Source organism: Vespa mandarinia, chromosome 2 (assembly GCF_050613455.1).
Source record: "Vespa mandarinia isolate Hongniang chromosome 2, ASM5061345v1, whole genome shotgun sequence".
NCBI lineage: Eukaryota > Metazoa > Arthropoda > Insecta > Hymenoptera > Vespidae > Vespa > Vespa mandarinia.
Window position 1 is genome coordinate 5,184,346 of NC_140811.1, and position 24,568 is coordinate 5,208,913.

Below are 24,568 nucleotides of genomic sequence, written 5' to 3' on the forward strand. Positions count from 1 at the left end.
GATCCTATTATTAATAAAAACGTAGATCAAAAAAAAAAAAAAAAACAAAAAAACAAAAAAGAGAAACAAAATTGAATAAAACTATAATCAAAATTTACGTTGGATCGATTTAGAAAATTCTACTCAATGGATTTTCATGATAACCAATGAATTTTTATCCAATTCGTATTATCGCTTTTCGTTTTATCATATTGGCATAGTTATGAACATTTAATCGACTCAAAAATTCGAAAGGCATTTCAAATAAGGCACTTCGCCTTTCTGTAGGATTAATATGAGAATTTTATTTCAACGACGACGATACAAACGTTTGACCTTTCAAGCGCGAATAACAATATTCTTTCACGTTTTATTGTTCAAACTGGCAAAGATGCCGGTGATGTACATTCGTTTCTTCTTCTTCTTCTTCTTTTTCTTTTTCTTTTCTTTCCTTTTTTCTCTTTTTTTTTCTTTTTTTTTTTTTTTTTTTTTTTTTTTTTCTTTTTCTTTTTTTTTTTCCTTTTTCTTTTTTTTACGCCTCTCGCCTCTTCAAGCCGAGCGTAACGTCTGAAAAGCTGAAATTGCGAATTCGCAAAGGTAGCGAAGGAAGGTAGTTTCCGCGAGGTTGGCCATAGCGTTAGTGTTGGTGGTCTCTTGGTGGTGGTAATGTTCATACTGATGCTGGTGGTAGTGCTGGTGGTTATACAGTGAGACAAAGCCGCCTTGTTTTCTCGTACACCGAGAACGAGGTAGACTTCCGGCAGACTAGGAATATCTTTCTCGCTCTTCCTTTCTCGTTTCTCCGAACTAACGGGAAGCTTGTTATATTTAAGCAGAGTGGTACTGTTATAAGTACCAATGTTACGCTCTTGTCTATGTAGATGATGAGAGTTTCGCGACAGGAACGAAATTATCTTCCCCTTTTATCTTCGACCCAAGCTATCTTCCATTACGAATTATATTTTAATTGATATTCATTCACTATCCCGATTGCTTTTCCTTTTGTTCAATCGTGTTTCAATATAGTCGAATATTGTAGAATTCGTTCCCTTTTTTTTTTTTTTTTTTTGTTTTATTTCTATAGAAACGAAAATATAAACTCTACCGTATATTGTTCCATATTGTCTTGTCTACGTTTCGTTTACTTAAAAAACAAGATATTCGAAGAGTGATTTTTTTACCAGTACTATCGTTAAGCTCTCAACGCTTTTTTAAAACGAGAAATTTTTTTTTTTAAACGAGAACTACGTCGAATAATGTCAAAACAAATATATTCTATTTTGCATAATACAAAAATATTGAAAAAGAAAAAACAAAGCAGGAAAGGCAGCGCAAAATATAATGTTACAAAATTACTTTCCTATATTGTTTATAAAATTTATTCGGCATTTATCAAGAACAGTATTAAAATTTTAATAAGAGAATTTCTAATAAAAGTCGGGGAATTTGTTAAAGAATGTCATTCGTCCACTTTGAGAAAGTAACTTACCGTTGAAGAAACGAAAAAGTAAAGAAGAAGAGACAAAGAGAAAGTAAAAAAGAAAAGAGAGAGAGAAAAAGAGAGAAAAAGAGAGAAAAAGAGAGAGAAAGAGAGAGAGAGAGAGAGAGAGAGAGAGAGAGAGAGAGAAATAGAGATAGGTTTGGCATAAGTGTATTGTAAATATCATTTATTGGACTTTTAGGCGTCATTGAGTACAACGATTACATCACGTTGCTTACTTAGAACACCTTACGCAATAATGAAATTGTGTTTCGTCGTTTAAAATTAGAAAAGGAAAAAGGAAAGGAAAAAATTAAAGACATCAGGTATTTCATTTTATCTATAAGTATACACCGACACCGTGTCCGGCTATCGCGCAAATTTTCTGTTTCGCGAATGGAATTAAATATCCCTTGGTGAACTATATATGTGTACACATACATATATATATATATATACACACACATATATATATATATATATATATGCACTTTTAAAAATTAGGAACCGCAGAACTCACGGAAAGTTCGCGTAACGAAGCGAACGAATTTGAGAGAAAGGAGAGAGGGAGAGAGAGAGAGAGAGAAAGGTTTAAAAAGCGAATGAGAGGAAGAGAGAGGATTGAAGAGAGAATTGGAAAATGAAAGAGAGAAAGAAAGAGAGAGAGAGAGAGAGTGAGAGAGAGTGAGAGAGAGAGAGGAAGAGAGCGAAGAATGGACCGAACGGCGAGGGAGTTACGCCAAACTTTTACTACTATACTAGTAGAAGAGATCAAACAATGGTAACGACAATGTTACACGGTTCTGCAGTAACGGTAACTATCGTTAACTTCGATTTAGAATTGTCCATTCGGAGGATGAGAGTCGACTGGGTGACACTACGTTTTAACGCGTAGATAAACGTTTTTCTCTTACGGAGAAAACTTCTAAATCGAAAATGGCCGTCGCTTTTCCTCTCTTCCATCCCAATTTAGCTTCTATTACTTTCTCTATGAATAAAAACGAACGCACGTACGTACGAACGAACGAACGAACGAACGAACGAACGAACGAACGATGGCGCGTGCCACGATGTATCGGGAAGGGATAGGCGAACGATAACTTATGGCTAAATAAAACTTTATAAAAATATATCAACGAATAATAAATATATCTCTAACAGCGTCACTGTATAATTCGTTCGTACGGCACATCGTACGGCACCCTATATGCATTTACAATCACTATATACACTCTATTGATTCTTAAACTTATTCTAGGTAATTACCTAAAAATAATATACAACAATTTTTTTTTTTTTTATTTCGATCTTTTACCTATTTATCTTCGCTGTAATACATAACGCGTTAGTTCTTAATTCTTTTTTGTTTTTCCATAACTAAATCTTTTACGTTTAATCTCGACGGGGATATTCAGCGATGAAAATGAGAGTTTACGCATCGCCGAGTTTACCCGGCTTTTTTACGACGAGTCGCTCGGCCGCATTTGACGGACGGTACGCGACGTTCGTCGCTTTGGAAAAAGCTCGAAACGAACGTAATTGGTCGTCGCCTCGTCTGAATCCTATTATCTCGCGCTTTACCCTTATCTTTACCCATTTGAGAATAAGTATACGCTGTGCATGCTCCCTTAAAACTGATCTATACAAATATATACATATAGTTTTTATACGCTCAATCTTGCCCTAAAAACAAACAAATAAACAAACAAACAAATAAACGAACAAACAAAAAATTTCCAATTCTCTCAACGAATTCTTCATAAACGTTCACGGAACTTTACCGATAACGTTTATCACTTTTCCATAATAACATATGCGAATCCATGTAATACGTATCGTTACTCAATATGTAACACATATCGTTCAATAATGTATCGTGTATTATCTTTTATCCATATTATCGTTAATGTTATTATTATCATTATGTATATATTACATAGGCATGTAATACGAATTACACACGTTTTCTGCGTACGTACATACATACATACGTACATACATACATACATACATACATACATACATACATACATACATACATATATATATATATATGTATATATATATATATATATATATATATATATACATACACACTCTTTTATTAAATGCTAATTGATACCTCTTGAAGAAAGAAAAACCATGCTTTCCTCGTGGGGTACCTTCCATACTTATCGGAGAAACGATGGTGGTCCGTAAAATGTTTCGCAAGGGATTCGTCGATTAGGGCAGGATAAAATGCGTTATTATCGTCGTTTTCTTAGGACTTTGCGAACAGATCGATGTTCTTCGATCTACGATCGATTCGGTTCTCGCACGAACTTCGATATTTATTTACAAAGTTTACGTCGAAAGTTTGAACGTTTTCTCTTCCTCTCCTTCGTATCGCTTCCTCTCGAGGCAGTAGAACTCTTATACTCTTTCTCTTCTTTCCTTCCCCTTCTCCCTCGTCATCCTACCCTCTCTACTATCCTTTTCACCACTTTCATCCCCCTCGAAACTTTTTCCAAAGATCCGTAGAACGGTATGGTTCAGCGTGGATGCTGCTGTTGTATAATGGCCAAGGTCAGGCAGAGAAGGAGAGACGCTGGAGCCATCGAACGGAGGTGGGCGTGGCTGTATCCGGAAGCACGCGTCACGTTGAGTAAAACGGAAGCGTCCGCGATCCCTTTCGACGAGCGTACCAGCAGCAACCATTCACCAGCATGGGACCACTGAATCGTTTCGAAGCGTAAAATCGCCCTGTAGCACGTCTCGGTACCACCGTTCTGTAACAAAAAAAAACCAACAACGACGAGAAGACATTTACGAGCTGCTACTATGGCTATTGCGCTCCGTTCGTTTTTCCGCTTTCACGAAAAAACGAAAAATTCTTCAAAGCTAGAGACTTTTAATGCTATAACATATTGCTTCATTACAAGCGAATTCAATAGACAATATTTTTTACAATTCTTTTTCTTTTTCTTCTTTTTTTCTTCAACTTCTTTTCTATCGTCCCAATATGGGATATTTTAAATAATTAATTAAAATTCTCTCTTTTAAATAATAATTATAATCCTATCTCGTTTTTCATGGATATTATCGTAATCTTTTTAAATGTTTATTTCTAAACAAAAAATTATTAAAATTAATAATGATCATCGATAGATGAAGATTTTAATGACATAAACAAGAAATTTGTATCTCTTTGAAGATATACGGCTTTTAACTTTCAAGATTTTACGATAAAGTTAGAACGACGAGCGAGTTAGAACGTTAAGTCAAGGAAATACTAATGATTAAGAAAGGGTAATGCGCTTTAATCGTTTATCGTACAGTGAGTTATGCATGCCAGCTCTAGTTTCCATTTAGCGTTTCACTCGTGTAACATGGCGTTTGAAACTTTATTTCTATCTCTGTCCTACTCTATTCCTTTCCCTCTCTCTGCTTTTCTCTCTCTCTCTCTCTCTCTCTCTCTCTCTCTCTACGTATTACGATACCACACAGATACAAGCTCACGAAGAGGAATTCAAGTACTCGTATACTCGGTCACGCGTGCCGGGAAGTGTTCATTGTTTGAACTAAATCTATTTCTCTCTCACTGTGTGTGCATGCTAGTACGATTAAGGTTTCCAAGTGTCAAATAGGAAACTGTTATACTGCCTGTTCCATTTTAACTCGAATATCTTTAATGTTATTTCGTTTTCCTTTTTCTTGTTTTAAAACAAAAATTTCATTCGGAATAATCGTAAAATATAATTGTTAATTTAAAAGACTCGAAAAGAAATTTAAAAGTGTTAAAAGACAATTTGAAATACTTCCTGTATATTCATTTTTTGAAATATTTCAATTTACAATTTTTTCTTTCTTTTTTTATTTTATTTTATTCAGAAGGAACGTCAAATATTCTTCACCATGAAGAAGACGAATTTCTTTGGTTCACAATTGATTCTTTTAAATGAGTTATAAACGAGTATAATAGCAAAAGTAATGTGAGAGGTTCAGAGGAACGTTTAGTTCTCTCTCGTTATTATCGTTCTTAATAAGTTTTCTCGTTTACAAGTTTTCTCGTTAATATCGTCTTAACAGATAATTAATTCGTCGCGTTTTTGTTAACGTTTTCGATTAGATCTTTCCAACGAGGGAGGCTCGTAAATGAGCGTTAAGAAAAGAGAAAGAGAAAGAGGACAAGAAATAGAGAGAGACAGAGAGAGAGAGAGGACAAGAAAGAGAGAGAGAGAGAGACAAAGAAAGAAAGGGACACATGAATAGAGAAAGACTCGTTTAGTTCGTAGCAACTATATTAGCGTAGCTTCATTTTTGCATAGGCTTGCAGTGATTTTATATCGAGTGTCTCTCTCTCTCTCTCTCTCTCTCTTTGAAATTTTCCATGAACAGATTTTCATCGAGAATAAAAATGAATAAGACAGACGAACGAAACGATATTGCTTTTCTAAAATACCGTAAAGCATTTTGATTAGCGAAACAAAGTCGATCGACATCTTTCCTTTTTAATTTAAAACTTTTTCAACGAGGACGCACTTTTTCATTCATCGATATTAAAATCCTGAAGAGTAATTCATTTGAAAGGAAGACAAAAATTAATGAAGTTTCTCATTAAGAAAGAAAATGAAGATCTATCGCATGAAACAAAGACCGTTCGTCTATTTTACGAAACATCACAATGTCGCTCGATAAATGAAACTCCAAAGGGTCAATGTCGTTACGGTGTAATTTACGAGCAAAAAGCATCATTAAACTTGGCGACTACGTGTCAATGAAAAATATGAGAAGTGTAAACTCGAGTAAATATGGTTGATAAATTCGAAAGGTTCGAGGGAAAAGGTTTCGTTTTCGCAAAACAATCTATCAACGTACTGAGCGATGTTCGTCCGTGGCTTAACTTTGCAAGAACTTCCATTTCGAAGATTATAAGGATGAATGTTGAAGGGGAAGAGTCGAGAGCGATCTTTTTAAAACGAACGTCGCTCGTAAAAATCGTTCGAATTCCTTGAAGCATCGTAGTTCGACTTTTGAAGCTTCTAAGTGTTCGAGATAAATTTCTGACAAGTTCAAACGCTGTCTTTCTTATCTTATGATGCTCGTTAACCGATAGTTCTTTCCATTTTCTACGATAATTACGAAGAAATTTTCTTGCGACAGAAATTTTTTATTTTCTTGTTTTAATAATTATTCATTCCTCTTTCTTTCTTTTTCTCATTTTATTTACTTGATTTTTTACTCATTCCATGTACTTCCTCGCTTCGCCGCTTTATTATTCATCGCTCGTTGATCGGATAATAGAAAAAAAAGAAAAAAAAAGAAAAAAGAAAGATAAGAAATCAATCGAATTGAATCGATCGTAGGTCAAACATAGCCTACAGGTTTATAAGATAATTGATAGCGATGAACGAACGATACGAAGTACTATGCACGGCTCACCAGGCAATAATTACATCTCCTCGTATCTTTCACTCTTCTCCTTCTCCCTCTTTCTCCCTCTCTCTCTCTCTCTCTCTCTCTTTCTCTCTTTCTCTCTTTCTCTCTCTCAATACTCGAGCAGCTTCCAATTTTACCAATCACGGAAGAAAATCAATTTTTTTTTTAATTACGTCAGATTTTATCGATTTACCCTGATAATTTGATAAACTCTGAATACTTTATATTCTATGTAACCATTTGCATGCTCGTTAGCTAATTTTTTTCTATCTCTGAAAAGCGAATTTTTTTTCTATTCTCTGAAGTGCGATGAAGACTTCTCGATCGCTTGTTCAACGTTACCTTCAATTTTTCAATCGAAGAACCGAGTACTCATTCAACGAATACAACTAGCAAATTGATTTTCCAAACGGAGTTAGACTATTCCTAGCTTTCTCCGAGCCACGATCTCGCGTCTTTATTTGGTAAACCGCCAACGCACGTTTATTCCATTTTTGCATAACTGCCTTTCATATACGTTCGCGTAATTGAATCGAGAACCTTCGATATGACTCCTCGTCGGTGATATTTCGTTTTGCGGTTCGAAACAGACGTTGGCGAACATTCGCGAGATTTTCACATGCAAAGAGTCGCAGTTTCTTGCTCCATTTAACTCGACGTTTCCAACCGCCGAATTTCGAAGCCCCTCGACTCGATTTCATTCTTCATTCTTTTCCCAGCACTAGCAGTTTCTACCTTCAGCTATTCGTTTCTCTTGCTTTCTATTCTCGACAATTCTTTTTTCCTTCTTCTTCTTCCCTTTCTCTCTCTCTCTCTCTCTCTCTCTCTCTCTCTCTCTCTCTCTCTCCTTTTTTCACATCGACACGTTCCTTCTTTCTATGCTCAATTCGACGTTCACATGCAACTTTTTCCTTCCATTCATCGTTTGCTCTTAGTTCAATCTTATTTTCGTTTTCATCGTCACGAAGAACGTTCTACATATATACCGTTATTTCTCTCGAAGATAGAAAGAATTTCGTAAAGATTATGTTGATTAAAAGATGTAATACAAATATTTATACTAACTTAATAATAATTGACTTATATCAATTAACATCTCATTAGATTAATTTTGAAGCGACTATGTAAACGATAAATTCTCAATTCCGCTATAATGATGTGCTCGAAGAGAGAGAGAGAGAGAGAGAGAGAGAGAGAGAGAGAGAGAGAGAGAGAGGGAGAGGGAGGGAGACAGAGAGTTCGGAGAATTTCTGTATACATTGTAATTATACAAACGATAGGTAAAGATAGATATAGAGAAAAGGAATGAGAGAGAAAGAGAGAAAGAGAGAAAGAGAGAGAGAGAGAGAGGAGTGGGGGGAGAGGGAAAGAGGGAGATGAGATATCTATGTATTTCCTTAAAATCTCTTCATTTCGTCGCTGTTCACGTACTTTCTATTTTGATTCCAAACTAATCAAACGAGCGAATTTCACGAAAACTCAAACGCGATATGATAATCCATGTATTAATGTAGATATAGTCTTCGACGATAACGTTAGGATACAGCAATTCTCCTCAAATAATTGTGTTAGATCGCAAAGGGTGATTTGTATTTCATCCTTCGAAGAGGAAGAGAAATAGCTAGTAGCTAGACGTTGGAATGTTGCGAATTAATTATTCGCTTCTGGGAAACCGCATCAGATAATATATATAAGAGAAACGTATCACGGAATATATGTGAGAGAGAAAGAGAGAAAAAAAGGGGGAAAGAGAGAGAGAGAGAGAGAGAGAGAGAGAGAGAGAAACAGTAGAAATCAAGAAACATGTATCTTCTACAATTCATATGAACATTTGTTAGACTATATGAGAAAAAGAAAAATTTAATATTATTGTGTGTATGTATATGTATGTATATATATTTAATAGATACCTAGTATGTTAAAAATTATTTTTGTTTCATTTTAGAAAATTTACAAAAGAAAGTTTACTATATTAAAAAAGGAGTTGAAATTCATTCTGATCTCGTAAAATCGTTTACCTCAATGTCAAGAGCTTGTATTCCTTCCCGAGAGGGAGCACCGGGTATGTAAACTTGCTGTTCGGACATCCAAAAAACTCGTGTATAACTGGGCTCTGCACAAAACTCGACGATGACATCCAAGGGTTCGCCCTCGTTTGCTGTCACCGTTTGATTGGGTGGATAAACCATGGGTCGTCCTGGAACAGAAAGAAATGACCATCGTCCAATTTAATCCTCTATAATCATAAATCTAACCAACCATCTAATAATCTCTTCCACCTGTCTTTTTCTATATCTATGATAGTTGATCCACAAGTATACTTTTACGTCATTTATCACAGTAAAAATTTACGTGGAGAGAGAGAGAGAGAGAGAGAGAGAGAGAGAAGGAAATTACTTGAGGAAAACTTTGATCTCTTCAATTTACGCCTCCGATTCAAGTAGCGATTAATCTCCCCGACAAAGTGTTGTAAACTCGATAAAAATCGATTCGTTAATTCTACCTATTCGATATAAATGAAGTCAAGTCATTGGATTCCTACAAAATGATGTTAGTGCACATGTATCTGTGTGTATGCTTGCGCGAACAATAAATCTCGAAAAAGTTTTCGGAAGGAAAAGGGGCTCTGTTAACCCCTGTTGAACGTATCGCGAAGCGTTCGGCTCTTCCCGTGATCATAAATCCTACGTTCGGTGGCACTTTAATGCAAGAGAATCGGACGAAGGGGTGCTTCCTTTCTCCTTCTATCTTTTTCTCTTTCTCTCTTACTCTCTCTCTCTCTCTCTCACTCTGAAGCAGCCCTAGCATCGAACAGACGAATACTCACGTCACCCTCGAAAGAGAGATTCACTATACACCCTTTCATTTACCGGCGCCTTGTGCCTCGTTAGTGGCGAAAGGTCGTTCGGTTGTTAGCTCGCTCGTGATGAAACAAAGTGAACGCGAGGATCGGCCCTTTAATGCTCCCCGCAATCGCTGATAACGTAGAGCCAATTAACAATCGTTAGACCGGTTAATAAATCCTTCCGAAGCAATTTGAACTTGAGCTCTTTAGTTGATACGATGATTAGCATTCAATACCTATTCAAGGCTTTGAGACGTTAAGATGTTACCAATAGCTTGCTTTATTGCTAACGCATGATTTTCGACAAAACTTTAAGATGATCTCATTTGATCTTTGTATCTTATCGAAAGATGCACAAAGTGAAAGAGAGAGAGAAAGATAGAGAAAGAGAGAGAGAGAGAGAGAGAGAGAGAGAGAGAGAGAGAGAAAGAGAGACAATCAATTTGATAATAGACGAGCCAAAGAAAACCTCACGAGGACTCGTTTCACACAATGTCGCACTGTCAGCTTTGTTCGTGCACTTGAACTAATTGAAGCTTGGATGCCGTCAGTTAGTCATCTTTCTCTCTTTCTCTCTCTCTCTTTCGTCGCTTCTCCTCATCCAAGTAGATTTCCCGCTTCGTAAAGCAACCTTTCTGACCCCGGCTGGCCCATCTGTACGGTGAATAGAAGTAGAACGCTACATCCTCTCTCGTCGCAGTTGCTCATGAATAATCCTCCGTCTGAAATTATTCGAATATCTTGAATGTGCTTCTTGCTCCCGCGGCAAGATAGGGACCTATAGACCTTCTTCCGCTTGACAAAAGCGAGAAAGAGAAAGAGATAGAGAAAGAGAGAGATAGAGAAAGAGAAAGAAAGAGAGGGAGAGAGAGAGAGAGAGAATCCTCGTACGATGTTCATTTGAGGAACGTTAAAATATTCTCGCGGAATCGCACCTGTTTCGCGGACTCTGAGCCCTACAACGACGAAGGAACTTCCCTTTTCATTACCATTTGCTTCTCTCTGCAAAGCATCCCAAAGCGAATCTTCCAAGACGCTATGTATGACTTGTAGAATGGTACGAATTAAAATGAAAGAGAACGGAACCAACTAAGATCAGATTGGAATGTAATAGTTCTATGACTTGAGGAATACCTATTGTTCATAACCTTCTAATTATCTTCGTCTATGTATATTAATTTCATGCCTATATTACCATGATATATTCTTAATTATTTATTTTGATCAATTAAATTTTATAACTATGATATACCATATTATTATAAAACTTATACGTGGGACTAATATTTTTAGAAACGAACGTGAATAAAAAATGATAGCGCTTAAAATGAATTCTCATCGTTTGGCCATGAACGATATTTAAACGTCAATCTACTCGAGATCCTCGTGAAAATCTTTTAGAGACAGGGAATGTCATTTAGTATTTGAGTTTCAAATGTGTGTCAGCAGTAGCAACGCGATTTGTACGTTCCTCTATTAAACCAACGCACAATAGGGGGAAGCGAAGAAACGAACTAAAAGAATCCAAGATGAATTTTGGAAGAGTCTCAATGTATTATTATTAGCCGCCATCTAGAAAAAAAGATATTCCCGGTCGAATTTCTTATCCCGGATGGCTCTTTAAAATGGCCGTTCTTCCGAATAGAACCTCTTAGCAAGTTAAATGAGCCATGGGCGATGGCTGCAATGGGTACAGTGATTTATTTCGCCGGTAGAAAAAGTTTCCGTCGCGTATTCCCGCCGTAAGGAATTTTCTTCGATTTTCGAGTGGCCGTTGTCTCGAATCAATACAAATTCTTTTGTCGTCTTTGAAATAAAGTACTAATGGAATTTATCGTCAATAAGATCGCGAATAGAGTGAAAAGGAAAAACTAGGGAATTCGCGAGAAAAGTCTTTGGTATTTATCTCGAATAATTTTATAGGACGAACTTACCATGATGAAACGAGATTTCTCAATAAAATCTGAAAGTAAAAAAAGAAAAACAAACAAAGAAAACTCTAAGTAGGTCGAAAGCAAGCCTCGTCTAGGGGCTCGTTATATGTATATAAAAGGAAAGGTAAAACTAAAGAAAATCATCAAAGAAAAAAGAAGAAAAAGGTGGATTTTCCTCTCGTCGAATAATCAAGCGGGAAATGAATATTTTAACGTCGGGGGAGAAAGCAACGTAACAGTGTAGGGTTTCGCTTTCGAAAGTGTCACTCGTTTCGAAAGCAATCTACGCGTGAAATTGCCATCCAGTGCAGAAACGGACGAGAGCGTCCGGCTAAACGGGGAAACGAATTACTTCTGTATTCGCGCGAACGCGCGTAACAGCTTGCTAATTAATCGATTAATTTCCGATCTCGAGATCGCAATAGAAGCTACTCACTTCACCGATCATCCATCCGTTGTTCTCTTTTCACGCGTTAAATTCCGGCTGATTTCATCGGCATAAGCGATGAATCGTCATGAATTTAGAGAATTATCGTAATTTAAGTTATTTAAGTTACAATGAGAACGATCGAATCCATCGACGTTTGTATTTACTTTGATAGATCGAGAAAAACGTTTTGACGATAGGACGCTCGTATTAAGACTAATTGAAATGTATTGTTTTAATTTTTCTTAATGTTTTCATACATCCTCGATAATGTAAACTAATATGTATTAGATGTACGTTATTTTTAAAAAGAAAATAAAGATATACTTGTCATAGCAGTCTCTAAAGAGACGAATCTTTTTACCAGAGTTTACTATTACATTCAGTAAAACGATCTTCCGTTAATTTCGTTAGAAAGAGCTCCCCCGTCCACGTTTCAAACGAGAACTTCTACGGAATTACATTCCTTTACAGCTTTGTAAATACGAATCGTAATTACTTCGACGCCGAGACTCGAAACGCGCTCTCCTAGAATTCAACGAAAATATATGGGATAAATTAGCCACGATGTGTAGTTAGACGTTGGTCGAAAGCACACGTAAATTAACGAGGTAAACACGACTAATACTTATGAGATTCTCCAAAGTAAAAATGAACGATAACGTAGAAAATACGCCGTAATTTAAAACATACGAAGAGAAAATAAGTGTAATTAGTTAAAGATATTATTATTCGTAGGACAGATATTATTTTTTATTTTTTTAACGTCCATTGTATTTCGTGTCATTGAATATACATGAAAAGAAAAAATAACGAGAGAATTTATGTGGTTCAAGGATCAAGAAATTTGACAGATCTACGAACAAGGAAAAGGACAGTGCATTGTGGAAACTCTCTGACATTATGCGCGTGAGGATTCACTCGGCTAACCGTACCTCAAGGCGATAACCATCAACACCCATTCGGTGAGAGCGATAACGTCCGTAGAAATGTAGCATTGTTCCAAGGGTGCCGACACACGGCCACAGTTATTCGTGCATTGTTCGTCGGTTTCATTAAAACAATCTAATCAAGCCGCACCGTCGACTATACGTTACGAAAATAATACGAAAGATCGAGTATCCGTTTCTACGATCTCTATGCGATTTAATCCCAAGGGAGAAGATCCTCATGAGAGAATCTAGTACGATGAAAGTAAATCGTACGAACCAAGGACGAACGATAAAGAAAAGAATATAATATCTTTTAAAGGGAAAGGATAAGAAATTTTCATATAAAATCCAATGTATTTTCAAGGACCTATTAAAGAGGAAAGGAGAAGGAAATTGTACGGAAAACTTATAGAAAATCTTATTGACGTTTTGATCGTGGTGTCGTCGAAGAAGATTAAATTAACGAAATTTCTGATAACCACGCTTGAACAAAAATTAACTTTATTAAAACTAATAAAAGTTATAATACGGATCGATGTGATCTTAGGAACAAGATTTTGAGATATAGTCTTGTCTTCGCTTTTCAATAAAATTCAATGAAATTTTAATAACACGCCCTTACCAAGTATTTTATGGTAATTTTTCTAACTTTATTGAATCTCACATCTCATGTCACATGCAGTTTCATTCTGATAGTTTAAAATATCTAAAAGCTTAGGCACATTTCCCATTGTTGCGCCGTAACAGAGATAGAGATAGATAGATAGATAGATAGATAGATAGATAGAGAGAATAAAGAAGAAAAAAATTAAGTTACATTCTTAAATATCGCGAAAATTTAACTGCGTGAATTCTAACGTTCCGTTTGGAGACGAAACATTGTCCGTTCGCGGATTAAACATGTATTTATTATAGTAGTTCTAATTAAATAATGGGAAGACGGTCTCACAGCTGCTGTTTCTCTCGCAGCTGCGCCTTTATCTTTACATTTTTTGGACGAAAGTGTTTTAAACCTCCGGATAATGCGCTTAACTAATTTCTACTACACAAGCGTCGACCGTGCGTTATTTTATGTAATACCAGCTTTCTTATTTTTATTGTGTCTCTGTCGAGCGTATGTGGAAGTAAACGTATGTTATAAAAGTACAGAAACGTGTTTTGGATGTGAGAAAAAGAAAGAGAGAGAGAGAGAGAGAGAGAGAGAGAGAGAGAGAAAGAGAGAGAGGAAAAAAAATGGAAAAAGGAAAAGAAAGAAAGAATGCGTTCTAAAATATATTTTCAGCGCCACCGATTGTTTCATCGCTTATAAATGCCATGGAAAATTAATTTCGAAAAATACATATATACGTACGTGTGTGCATATACATATATATATATATATATAAATAGCACTTTACGTATGAACTATTATTATTACGGAATGTAATTAAATAAATAATTGTGTTCTCTTTTCTCGGTAAAAGACATTTCAACGGTCCTGTATTTCTTTATAAGAAATTTACGGGTAACGTAAATCGGCGTAAAGTATCTTTCTCGAATATAACGGAAGGCCGATGATGGAAAAGAGTCTCCTGGGTAAGCCGAGAGGCACAGAAACGAGCGGAAAGACAAATTGGGAGCTAGGTAGCCCCTCGAGCTTTCAATTTGTCCTAAGTTAACACTGACACCGGTCGACTGCCTCGTATCGTTCGTTCGCCTTTCGGGATTTTCGTTTTATTTTTTCGTCCCAGGACTCGAACGATATGCACACGAAAGAACAAAAAAAAAAAAGGAAAAGGAAAAAGAAAAAAAAATAAAAGAAAAAGAGTGGAAGAGAGTGAGAGAGAAAAAAGAGAGAGAGAGAGAGAGAGAGGAAGGAAGAGAAAGAGAAAGAGAGAGAGAAGAGAGAGAGACTGAGAGAGAGAAGAGAGAGAGACTGAGAGAGAGAAGGAATATAAGACGTCCTCTGGGGAACGTTTCGGTCGTACAAACGCAAAGGGTTGTTGCTCCGTAATCATCCTTCGTCCTTTGCGTCCCTTTTGCATCCCTTTTACACTATCCCGAATCTTTTCTCGACTCGGAGCCATCTACTCTAAATACATCCTTTACCATCACTACCATTCAGGAATGTATTCGATAACGCTGCACATCTTCAAAAACGAAAATCAGAAAATGATCTTGCTTTTATTTCTTTCGATAAAAATTTCTCGATATCATTCACTAGTGAAATTGGATCTAATTATCACTGTCATCCATAAAAACTGTCTCTCTCTCTCTCTCTCTCTCTCTTTCTCTCTCTCTATCTCTCTCTTTCTATAAATAATCCTTTCTATTTGTTCACAAGCCATCATCCTCGATGGAAATGATTAATTACACTTCCAAGCAGAGTAAATAATATTTCCATATCACGCTCATTCAATTTTAATACACATACGTATATTCAAATACATGTATAAAGTACTTAGTACTATTATCTTTGCAACTTGATATCGTATATTTATTTTCGAATAAAATACATTTAGAGAGAGAGAGAGAGAGAGAGAGAAACAGAGATAGACAGAGAGAGAAACAAAGATAAAGAGAGAGAGAGAGAGAGAGAGAGAGAATGAATGAATGAATGAATGAATGAATGAATGAATGAATGAATGAATGAATAAAAGAAAGAAAGAAAGATAGAGAGAGAGAGATACAACGCGGGCGGTTCATTAAAATTTTACTATCGTATTTCTCCGTTATCTACCTTGGCAAAACCCTCCTAGATACGTTCCTGCTGTTTTCTACGAACTCTTTCAGTCTACCTTTCGAGTCTGGACGATAAGAGAGAATGGCTGCCAAGCGGCACCTTTTCGAGCTCCACCAGTCTCCGCGTCTGACTACCCCTTTTTCCGTGTGTGTTTTCTAACCCTTTCCCTTCCATCTCCCATTTCATTCCATCCTCTTTACTCACTTCCATCTTCACGAAGCGTCGTCATTATCACCATAGCGCAGCGTCCGTACCTTCCACGTGTCTCACTCTTTTCTACTTCTTCCACACAAACGACGACGCATCCCTTCAGGGATTCTCTTGGACTTCCACTTTCCCTTTAATAACTTTATGCATTGTCCCTACGGTCGCTTTCTCCGACGTTTCATTTGCCTTCCTTATCTTCTGCTTTCTTGTCCCAACCATCCATACGTGCATGAATACAGAGAGAGAGAGAGAGAGAGAGAGAGAGAGAGAGAGGAAAAAAAAAGAAAGAAAAAGAAAGATAGAGAAAAAATATTTATTATTGTTAAATATTATCCTTTGAAAAATTAAATTACATCGTAGCAATTAATATATTCGTGATCTCTAAAAAAGATCTAATTTCTTGCAAGAAATGTATTAGAAAAAATGCAAAAGTCGTAAATTGAAGAACAGATCGTTAATAAATGCAGTATTGTAAAAAAGCGAAAGCGAAGGAGAAAGGGAAAGAAAGAGAGAGAAAGAGAGAGAGAGAGAGAGAGGAAATGAAAGAGAAAGAAAGAGAGAGAGAGAGAGAGAGAGAGAAAATATAGAACAGATATTCTTTTTCTCTCGCTAAGTATTTACTTCCGGGATACTATTTCTTTCTCGAAAACGAGTGCATTACGATCCATTGATTATCAACGAACCCTTTCTCTTTATCGGTGCTATTAATGGGGACTTACGTTTCTGTAAGTTACAACCGAGTGGTTACGAGCCACACCGAGTAGCGAATGTCTGTATTTAATCCGGCCAAGGGGAAATAGAACGTTTAAACGGTAACTTGTAGAGTAAGAAAAAGAGAATGAGAGAAAGTCGATCGAACGATTGTTCCTTTATATATATTGCTTTTGAACGAATAATTGAAAGTCGCTTCGTTAACAATGTTAGAGTCGACAGAGAAATTGCTATCTCCTTTTATCCAATAGAGATACGTACATATTTTTCTTTCCCTTTTTATATTTTTTTCTTTTACCGTTCGAATAGTGAGGAATAATTTTATTTACTGCTGGCTTGCACCGACGTTTATACTTATTTACACCGGCATGGGAACGCGAACGACGTCAGTAGTTAAAGTTACGTCTGTCATGCGAGATAAAATTTATCTAAAGAAAGATGGAGAAAGAGAGGAAGAGAGAGAGGGAGAGAGAGAGAGAGAGAGAGAGAAATGGAGAAAAGCACTAAGGCTCTTGATACGCTAGTGTGAGAATTCTTATGAGTTCGAAGATGATATCATCGTACTGAGGAAAATATTCTACGTTCGATCGGTAAAGTATTCCACGCGAGAAAATATCACGAAGGTTGTCGTTCCTTGAGTTTTCACGGAAAATGTTTCGCGAGGCAAGTTTTCGTGTTCGCACGAAATTCAGTTTGAAGGAATTAGAGAGAAACACATCAAAAAAAAAAAAAAAAAAAAAAAGAAAATAAGAAAAAAGAAAAAGAAGAAAAAGAAGAAAAAGAAGAAAAAGAAATAAGAAACATTTCGTAGGTATATAACGACGTTTCGTAAAATTAAATATACCCGGTTTAGAAATAAAGTTTTCGAAGGGCCGATCCGATGGTGCTTCTCTCATTTTCTATTTGGCTCCTTGTTACACGTTCCTTGATATAAAGGGATGAAAGACAAGACGTTACAGGGATAGTAGAGAAAAAAGGGGAGAAATCGTGTTTCGAGATGGAGGATACTCTTTACCCTCTGGAAGTCTTAACCGCATTTCCTGTCCCATTTTCGGAGTGTCCCACATCACGCTAAGGGTACAATAGCCGATTCCTCGGAAATACATCCAACAGAAAGCCACCGAGTTGAGTAAGCCAACGGTAAAGAGACAGAGAGAAAGAAAGAGGGAGAAAGAGAGACAGAGAGAGAGAGAGAGAGAGAGAGAGAGAGAGAGAGAGAGAGAGAGCAAAGAGAAATGGAGATAGTGGTTGAAGACAGAAGCCGGACAGGAGCGGCGGAAAAAAAAAGAGAAAGAGAGAGAGACAGAGATAGGGAGTAGCACGCATATAACTATAGAATAGAAAGAGAAAGAGAGATAGAGAAAAAGAACTTTTTAACTTCGCCACTATCGTGAAAGCCTGACCTCGTTTTCGCCTTTTTCTTCGGTTACTGAAACCTACGAGAAATCAATCGCGAGGGAAGGGGTAGAGAATGGGCGTCGTGATCCATCGTGAGAAATGTTACCGTGGCGAAAGAGACAAAGAGAAGAGAAAAAGCAGTGACGAGCGTCGCATCTACGCAAAGAAAGAAAGAGAAAGAGAAAGAGAAAGAGAAAGAGGGAAAATCAAAAAATGAGAAATTCCTTGGATCTCCGGACGCGGAAACTTTCGGAAAAATATGTGGACTTTGAAAGGTTGGAAAGGAAGGAAGCACTTCAGGGGAAAGGTTGGAAAAGGAGAAAAAACGTACAAGCGTAAATCCATTCTATAGAATTGTTATCGAAGAGGAGAGTCACGTTACGTAATACGTATCTACCTATACATATATAACATTGGTCCATGGACATACCTATGTATTTTTGGATTCAGCGACGTGAGCAATGCTTTTCCACGATGAACACCAACGAGATCGGGTTGGCTCTTGGTTATTACGTTGTCAGATTTGCTCGGTGATGCATTCGATTCGCATAAACCGCAACATACACCGCGCCCTTTTCAAACTGACTTTTATATATCATCGACGTGTGCTGGGTCAGCTCAAATTGACCCGCGAGAAGCGCGCGTGCATTTTTCTCTTTTTCTTTTCTCTCTATTCCATCTTTTAGGAGGAAAAGAAAAAGAAAAAAAAAAAAGAAAAAAAGGAAAATGGAAACTAGATAGAGAAAGAGAAAGAGGAAAGCACACGACGCAGCTGGCCGTTTTCTCGATATATTATTCGATTCGATATATTATTGGAAAATGGAACAGAGAAATGAAAAGAATGTAACATACATTTGTTCCCACAAAATACCTTCCGTCGTGCGCAAATGGTGACGAATGCTCTAGTGTGTGTATCTTTTAAAAGCGATCTCTTTTTGTTCGAACTACGAGAAAAAGGTTTTACCTACATATGTATATGTGTATATATATATATATATATGTATATGTATATATACATATGTATACGTGTGCCTGGAAAAACACAATGCTCGCCAAACCGAATGGAATAACCATTTCGAACGATCTTCGAGATCAAGCGTGTACTTTAGTTTTTTATAAACTGATCGACCTCAAAAGTTTCCACTTCTACAAATGCAAACTGACCGGAAATGTAGCAACTATTTATCCGGTGTTACATAATGCATGTATTTAATGTATTGTAAGTATTACTTTCGAACTACAAAAAATTCTCTACTTGCCTCGGACTAATCTACTTAGTTATATCCGATTGAATAAAAAAGAGAAAAAGAAAAAGAATGTCCTTGATTTGATACAAGTATGGATTATATTATAATGAATAGAATACTTTTCTTACGTATTTTGTTAAATTCATACGGTCGATTGGCGAACGATACGTCGAGTTCATCAAGCGCGTGCGCATTATGGATAAGGATTAAAATACGTTTGGGAGGAATATCCTAGAATGTCTGTGAGGGTAATTCAAATGGTTGAAGCACGGTGCTTCGCTCGATAAGACGAATCAAGGTGGAGTCCTCTGTAGTATACAGACACAGACAGAAATATAAACAGATAGACATACACATACACACTCATATATATACATATATATATATATATGTATATATATATATATATATATACTACATATATATCTACTTGTTCTTATACAAACCTATATACTTTTTTACAAAAAAGAGACCGTGACTGCAAATTGCATTGAAGGGAGAAGGGAGATGAAAAGTTTCTTCTCTGAACGTAGACATTACACACGGAATAAGAAAAGAAACGGTGATACGCGTCTAGAGATAGATAAAAAAAAAAAAAAAGTAAAAAGAAAATGAGAGAAAAGCAAAGGTGAAAAGAAATAAAGGCACGTACATATATATGCGCATACACGCAGACACACACACACACACACACATACACACATATATACGATTACCTAAGTGATAATCGAGGTACTGTTTCGTTAGTAATAACAATAGAGAAGTTCCTTCTTCCACTTTGTAAGTATTAAACAGAGTGAGTTAATCGTGTCACTCTCTACCTGGTTTCTCTGTTAGTGGCATTTGCTTTCGCATGTTTCTACCCTTCTGAAAATGAATTAATAGCCACGAAGACACGCGACGCCATCGTAACTAAAGATCTTATAAATGTGAGATCGTTTGTTTGCATTCAACCCCTTTTTCAAATTCACTTCCACAGACTTTCACCTCGTCATCGTCCATACAGACTTACCGTGTCACTTTTATTTCAACATAATGTATGATGTATAAAGTACGATTCTTGTCTTTTCTTTCTCTCTTCCATTCTCTCTCTCTCTCTCTCTCTTTCTCTTTCTCTTTGATATCATCCTTGTCTTTTTCTCACGTTAACTTGCTGCGAGCTCTCAAGAACGTTTGGACGGAAATAATCGAAGAAAATTCTCTGAGCTTTCAAACGGAAGCGTAGGAACGGAAACGAGACGACGAACGAAAAAGCAGACGAAGGGTGATTTAAGTCGATCGTTCTAAAAAGGAGACGTTCTAGGATGTAGTCGCGAAAGCCAACGATCGAGCATGAGAGGTGAGGAAAGAGATTGAAAGAGAAAGGGGCGTTTCGAAGACGATTGTTCGAACAAAACGCGAGCTTGTGCACTGATCGAACGTTTTCAAGGATACACGACTGAACGAACGTATTACATATGTGTATGTGTTTGTGTGTGCTTGTACGTATACACAAGATAAAGAAAGAGTTAGGAGAAAGAAAGAAATGAAACGAACGGACGAGTTAATACCACGAGAGGAACAAGGGATGGAACGAACGATCGTTCGAACGTAACGCATTGTACCGGTGGAAAGCAAGATTTTGGCTGGAAGGACGAAAACTAAAGGAAAGAGTATTGAAAGAAAGAATAAGAGAAGAGAGAGAGAGAGAAAAGAAAAGAGAGTGGACGAGTTAGAGACATGTCCCATGGGGCGATACATCGTATTCTCTATCGGTACGTATCCAAGTTTCTCTTGCCCTTTATCAAGGAACGTGGCCAGATGTGGGCGGGTGGCAAGAAGACAAATTATCGAGAATTCCTCGATACTTCGAATGCTGGCTCATTCGTGAACACAAACGCGAGCTTTTCCTTTTCCTACAAGAAAGGGAGAGAGAGAGAAAGAGAGAGAGAGAGAAAGAGAGAGAGAGAGAGAAAGAGAGAAAGAGGAAGAAAGAAAAAGTAGGTCAATTTAGACGAACAAACATAAACGGAGTATGGATGAGAAGCTTTGAAATTAAGGGATGCTCTTCGATTAAATTTCCTTTGTCGATTCTCGAAACTCAAAATTCGAAACTTGAACTATTCGATGCAAGATATACCAACAGAAGTAGTATTAGTAGTAGTAGTAGTAGTAGTAATAGTAATAGTTGTAATAGTATTAATAATAGTAGTTGTAATAGTAGTAGTAGTAGTAGTTGTAATAGTAGTAGTAGTAGTAGTAATAGTAATAGTAGTAGTAATAGTAGTAGTTGTAATAGTAGTAGTTGTAATAGTAGTAGTAGTAGTAATAGTAGAAGTAGTAGTAGAAGTAGTAGTAGTAGTAGTAGTAGAAGTAGTAGTAGAAGTAGTAGTAGTAGTAGTAGTAGAAGTAGTAGTAGTAGTAGTAGTAAGAACGATTATCGTATAGGAAATGATGCAATTTCGCGTCGGTGAACATTTTCGAGCAATTAGCTATATCGTATTCATATCGCAATAAACGTTGAATTCGAAGAACCTTTTGTCTTTGGTTGACGATTGCAATATTTGAGCGAACGAGAGATCGCAGAACGATTCGCATATCGATATCGTGTGAAGCCTCGAATGGTAGGAGAAACAACCTCGATGTTTCCTCGAATTCTCCTAGAGTTAGATGACAGAGCAAGGGATATCGTTATTGTTTGGGATTCCAGAGAATGGTCGTCAATGTGGAAAGAGAAATGTATAGGCGTACTCAAGGGAATTGACCCTCACCTTCCATCCTCCCAAAGATTATACTCTCGTCTCGGCTCTTTCTATTTTTTTTTCTCCCTCCTATCCCTATCTCCTTCCTTTTCTCCGATGGCATGCTCGATTTTTTCCTTTCCTTCCTATTTCTTTTTCTTTTCGGGATACACAGCTAGAATGGGAGTATTATCGGAGTGAAAGAAAGAGAAATTCTCAGTGAATCGATCCAAAGAGAATACCTTATCGGTAAGCATTTACCAAGCAAATCGTTCCTCTTTTAAAAAGAAGGGACACGGCCAATTTGTGACGGGATCGTTCGACGAGTCTTTTCAGAATTATCTGAAAGATTTGCGTTTTTCCAAAGAATAAGATCTATTTCTTACTTTAAGATCGTTATCCTCAAGGTAAAACGAGTAAGCTGATTGTCGAGGGATCGCAGTTGTTCGCTTTGGCATAGAAAGCCGAACCGTTTGTTAAGATAACGCGAGGGAAAGACTCGGATAGATATAACTTACTTTGTGGAACTCGAGAAAAGAGGATCTCATTGTGAGATCGAAACCAAGTAGTATCTTGTTCTAAGAGGAAGAAGAAGAAGAAAAAGAAGAATAATAATATAATGTTAACGACGTGACAGTAATTGCAATTGTTTTCGAATGTTCTTTTTAAAAGAAAACGTCGATGAAACGGCAAATGGATATCCAGTTAGATTATTACTAAGAATAATTTTTATTGATACGAATTATTCTCATAATTCTTTTTTCAATAACAAAAAAGAATGCGTGGTTATAAAATGGACGGTTATGCGATCTAAAAAATATCGTGCGATCTAAAGTAAAAATCGTATCCATTTTTGTACCACTATGTAATAAGAAAGAAAATTGTAGTCGACAGTATTACTAAGTTTTAATGAATGACACGATACTCGCCGACTGTGAACAACTATGAAACTTTAACGATAACGTAACGACCCTGTTGTCACATGTAAGAAGACGCGTGATTTCGCATACGTACAGTACCGACCGAAGATAGAACTTTAAATCGAAAGAGTCGATCTACGACGAAATATACGCTACGAACGAGGAGCGCTGTCCAAACGAGTTTTCCACTCGCCTCGGGCATCTCTCTCATTCCTCTTCGACCCCTCACCTTCGTCAGGTCAGAGAGCGAACCCAACGGAACTCGAGCCGCGCGTTGCGCGTTAGATCATGCATACGAAATTCGAAGACTGGCATAATCCAAATTCTATGACTGCTCCTCTCCTCTTCTCTATTTTTTATCTTTTTTTTTTTCCTTCCTCTTCTTCTTCTTCATCTTCTGATATTTTTTTTCTTTTTTCCTTTCGCTAAACGTCATTATGTTTGTGAAATATTTAAAGGTTGCGAGTCACGCTATCAAGCCGAGACAAGAGAAAAAGTTTACAAGCTTTCGTATATACCTACTTACTACACTTTTTTTCCTCTCTCTCTTTCTCCCTCTCTCTCTCTCTCTCTCTCTCTCTCTCTCTTTCTTGGGAATAGTTATAGAGAAATTATGGTCCTTATTAACTTCCAAGCGGACGGTGTTCATTTTCTCATGAAAGTAGATATTACGAGTCAGAATCGTCGATAAGATCGTGGCGAGAGGTTAAGCATTTTTATGCCGTTTTTAGAAACTCAACCATAGATCGAAAATGTTTCAAAGTATGATTATAAAATAGCAATTGTTATGATTGAAAATAGCAATTGAAATAGCCATAAATTTTTAATAAATGTGTCATGAAATTTTATACTTCGTACGTACATATCTCTGTACATTCGTATAACATACTTTTATTTTACTAGCTCGTATCTCTTCAAAATCATAAAATGTGCATATAAAAAATAGAGATATACTTCGATAAAATGATAGAAAACAGTATGACACAAGAAAAATATTTGCTTAGACTGCATACGAAGACATTGGAAATAATTTCGATCATATAATTTCGTTTTACATAAGCACGTTGCATCGTGTTTACTCTGTATCGATACGATTATCGTTTTACTCTCTTTTCTCTTTTCTATGTCATAGTTATCTTCATACTCGTTATACTCAATGCATATATTGAAAAATATCCAGAAATAAATGATTCTCGAAATTTTCATCTTGAATTTCTACCTTGTACGAATCCGCTTCAATAGAAAATACGCCATCGTGTAATCTTCTTAGATGGGCAATGCTTTTATGGCAAATGTTTAGAAATTCATAAATATCACAAAAATCGTTTATAAAATAAATCACAAAAAGAATGGAAAAATACGAGTAGAAAACGCGATTTCGTCGTACGATTTGCTCGTAGATTTGTCGTATTTTATTGTTTTATTGAATCTCTTGTATATTTTTTCATTCCTTTGAGAAGAAAACAAGAGAGAAAAAGAGAGAGAGAGAGAGAGAGAGAGAGAGATATAGAAGCGAATCGATCGATCTGCAAACGAATGAAAAACTATTTGATAGGAAAAATGAGAACCCGGTTAAAAAGAGTTAGAAAAAATACAAATTTTTTACGTGAACCTGATATCAGTTCGTG

General features: G+C 36.6%; 1 protein-coding gene across 8 annotated transcripts in view; it reads right to left on the reverse strand.

Annotated features, from left to right (window-relative positions):
* Nucleotides 1-3,518: 3,518 nt before the first annotated feature.
* Nucleotides 3,519-24,568, reverse strand: part of tei (irregular chiasm C-roughest protein teiresias) — a 233,198-nt gene continuing 212,148 nt past the window's right edge. For 6 of the 8 annotated variants that reach the window (XM_035888312.2, XM_035888310.2, XM_085664950.1 and 3 more), the window contains 2 exons: nt 8,896-9,074; nt 3,523-4,227 (listed from right to left, as the gene is read on the reverse strand). In XM_035888312.2, the coding sequence (XP_035744205.1) occupies nt 3,991-4,227; nt 8,896-9,074 (416 nt within the window). In that variant the 3' untranslated portion in view covers nt 3,523-3,990. Of the gene's footprint in view, nt 4,228-8,895; nt 9,075-24,568 lie in introns of all 8 variants that reach the window. The other 2 variants (XM_035888314.2, XM_035888315.2) reach the window with 2 other exon arrangements.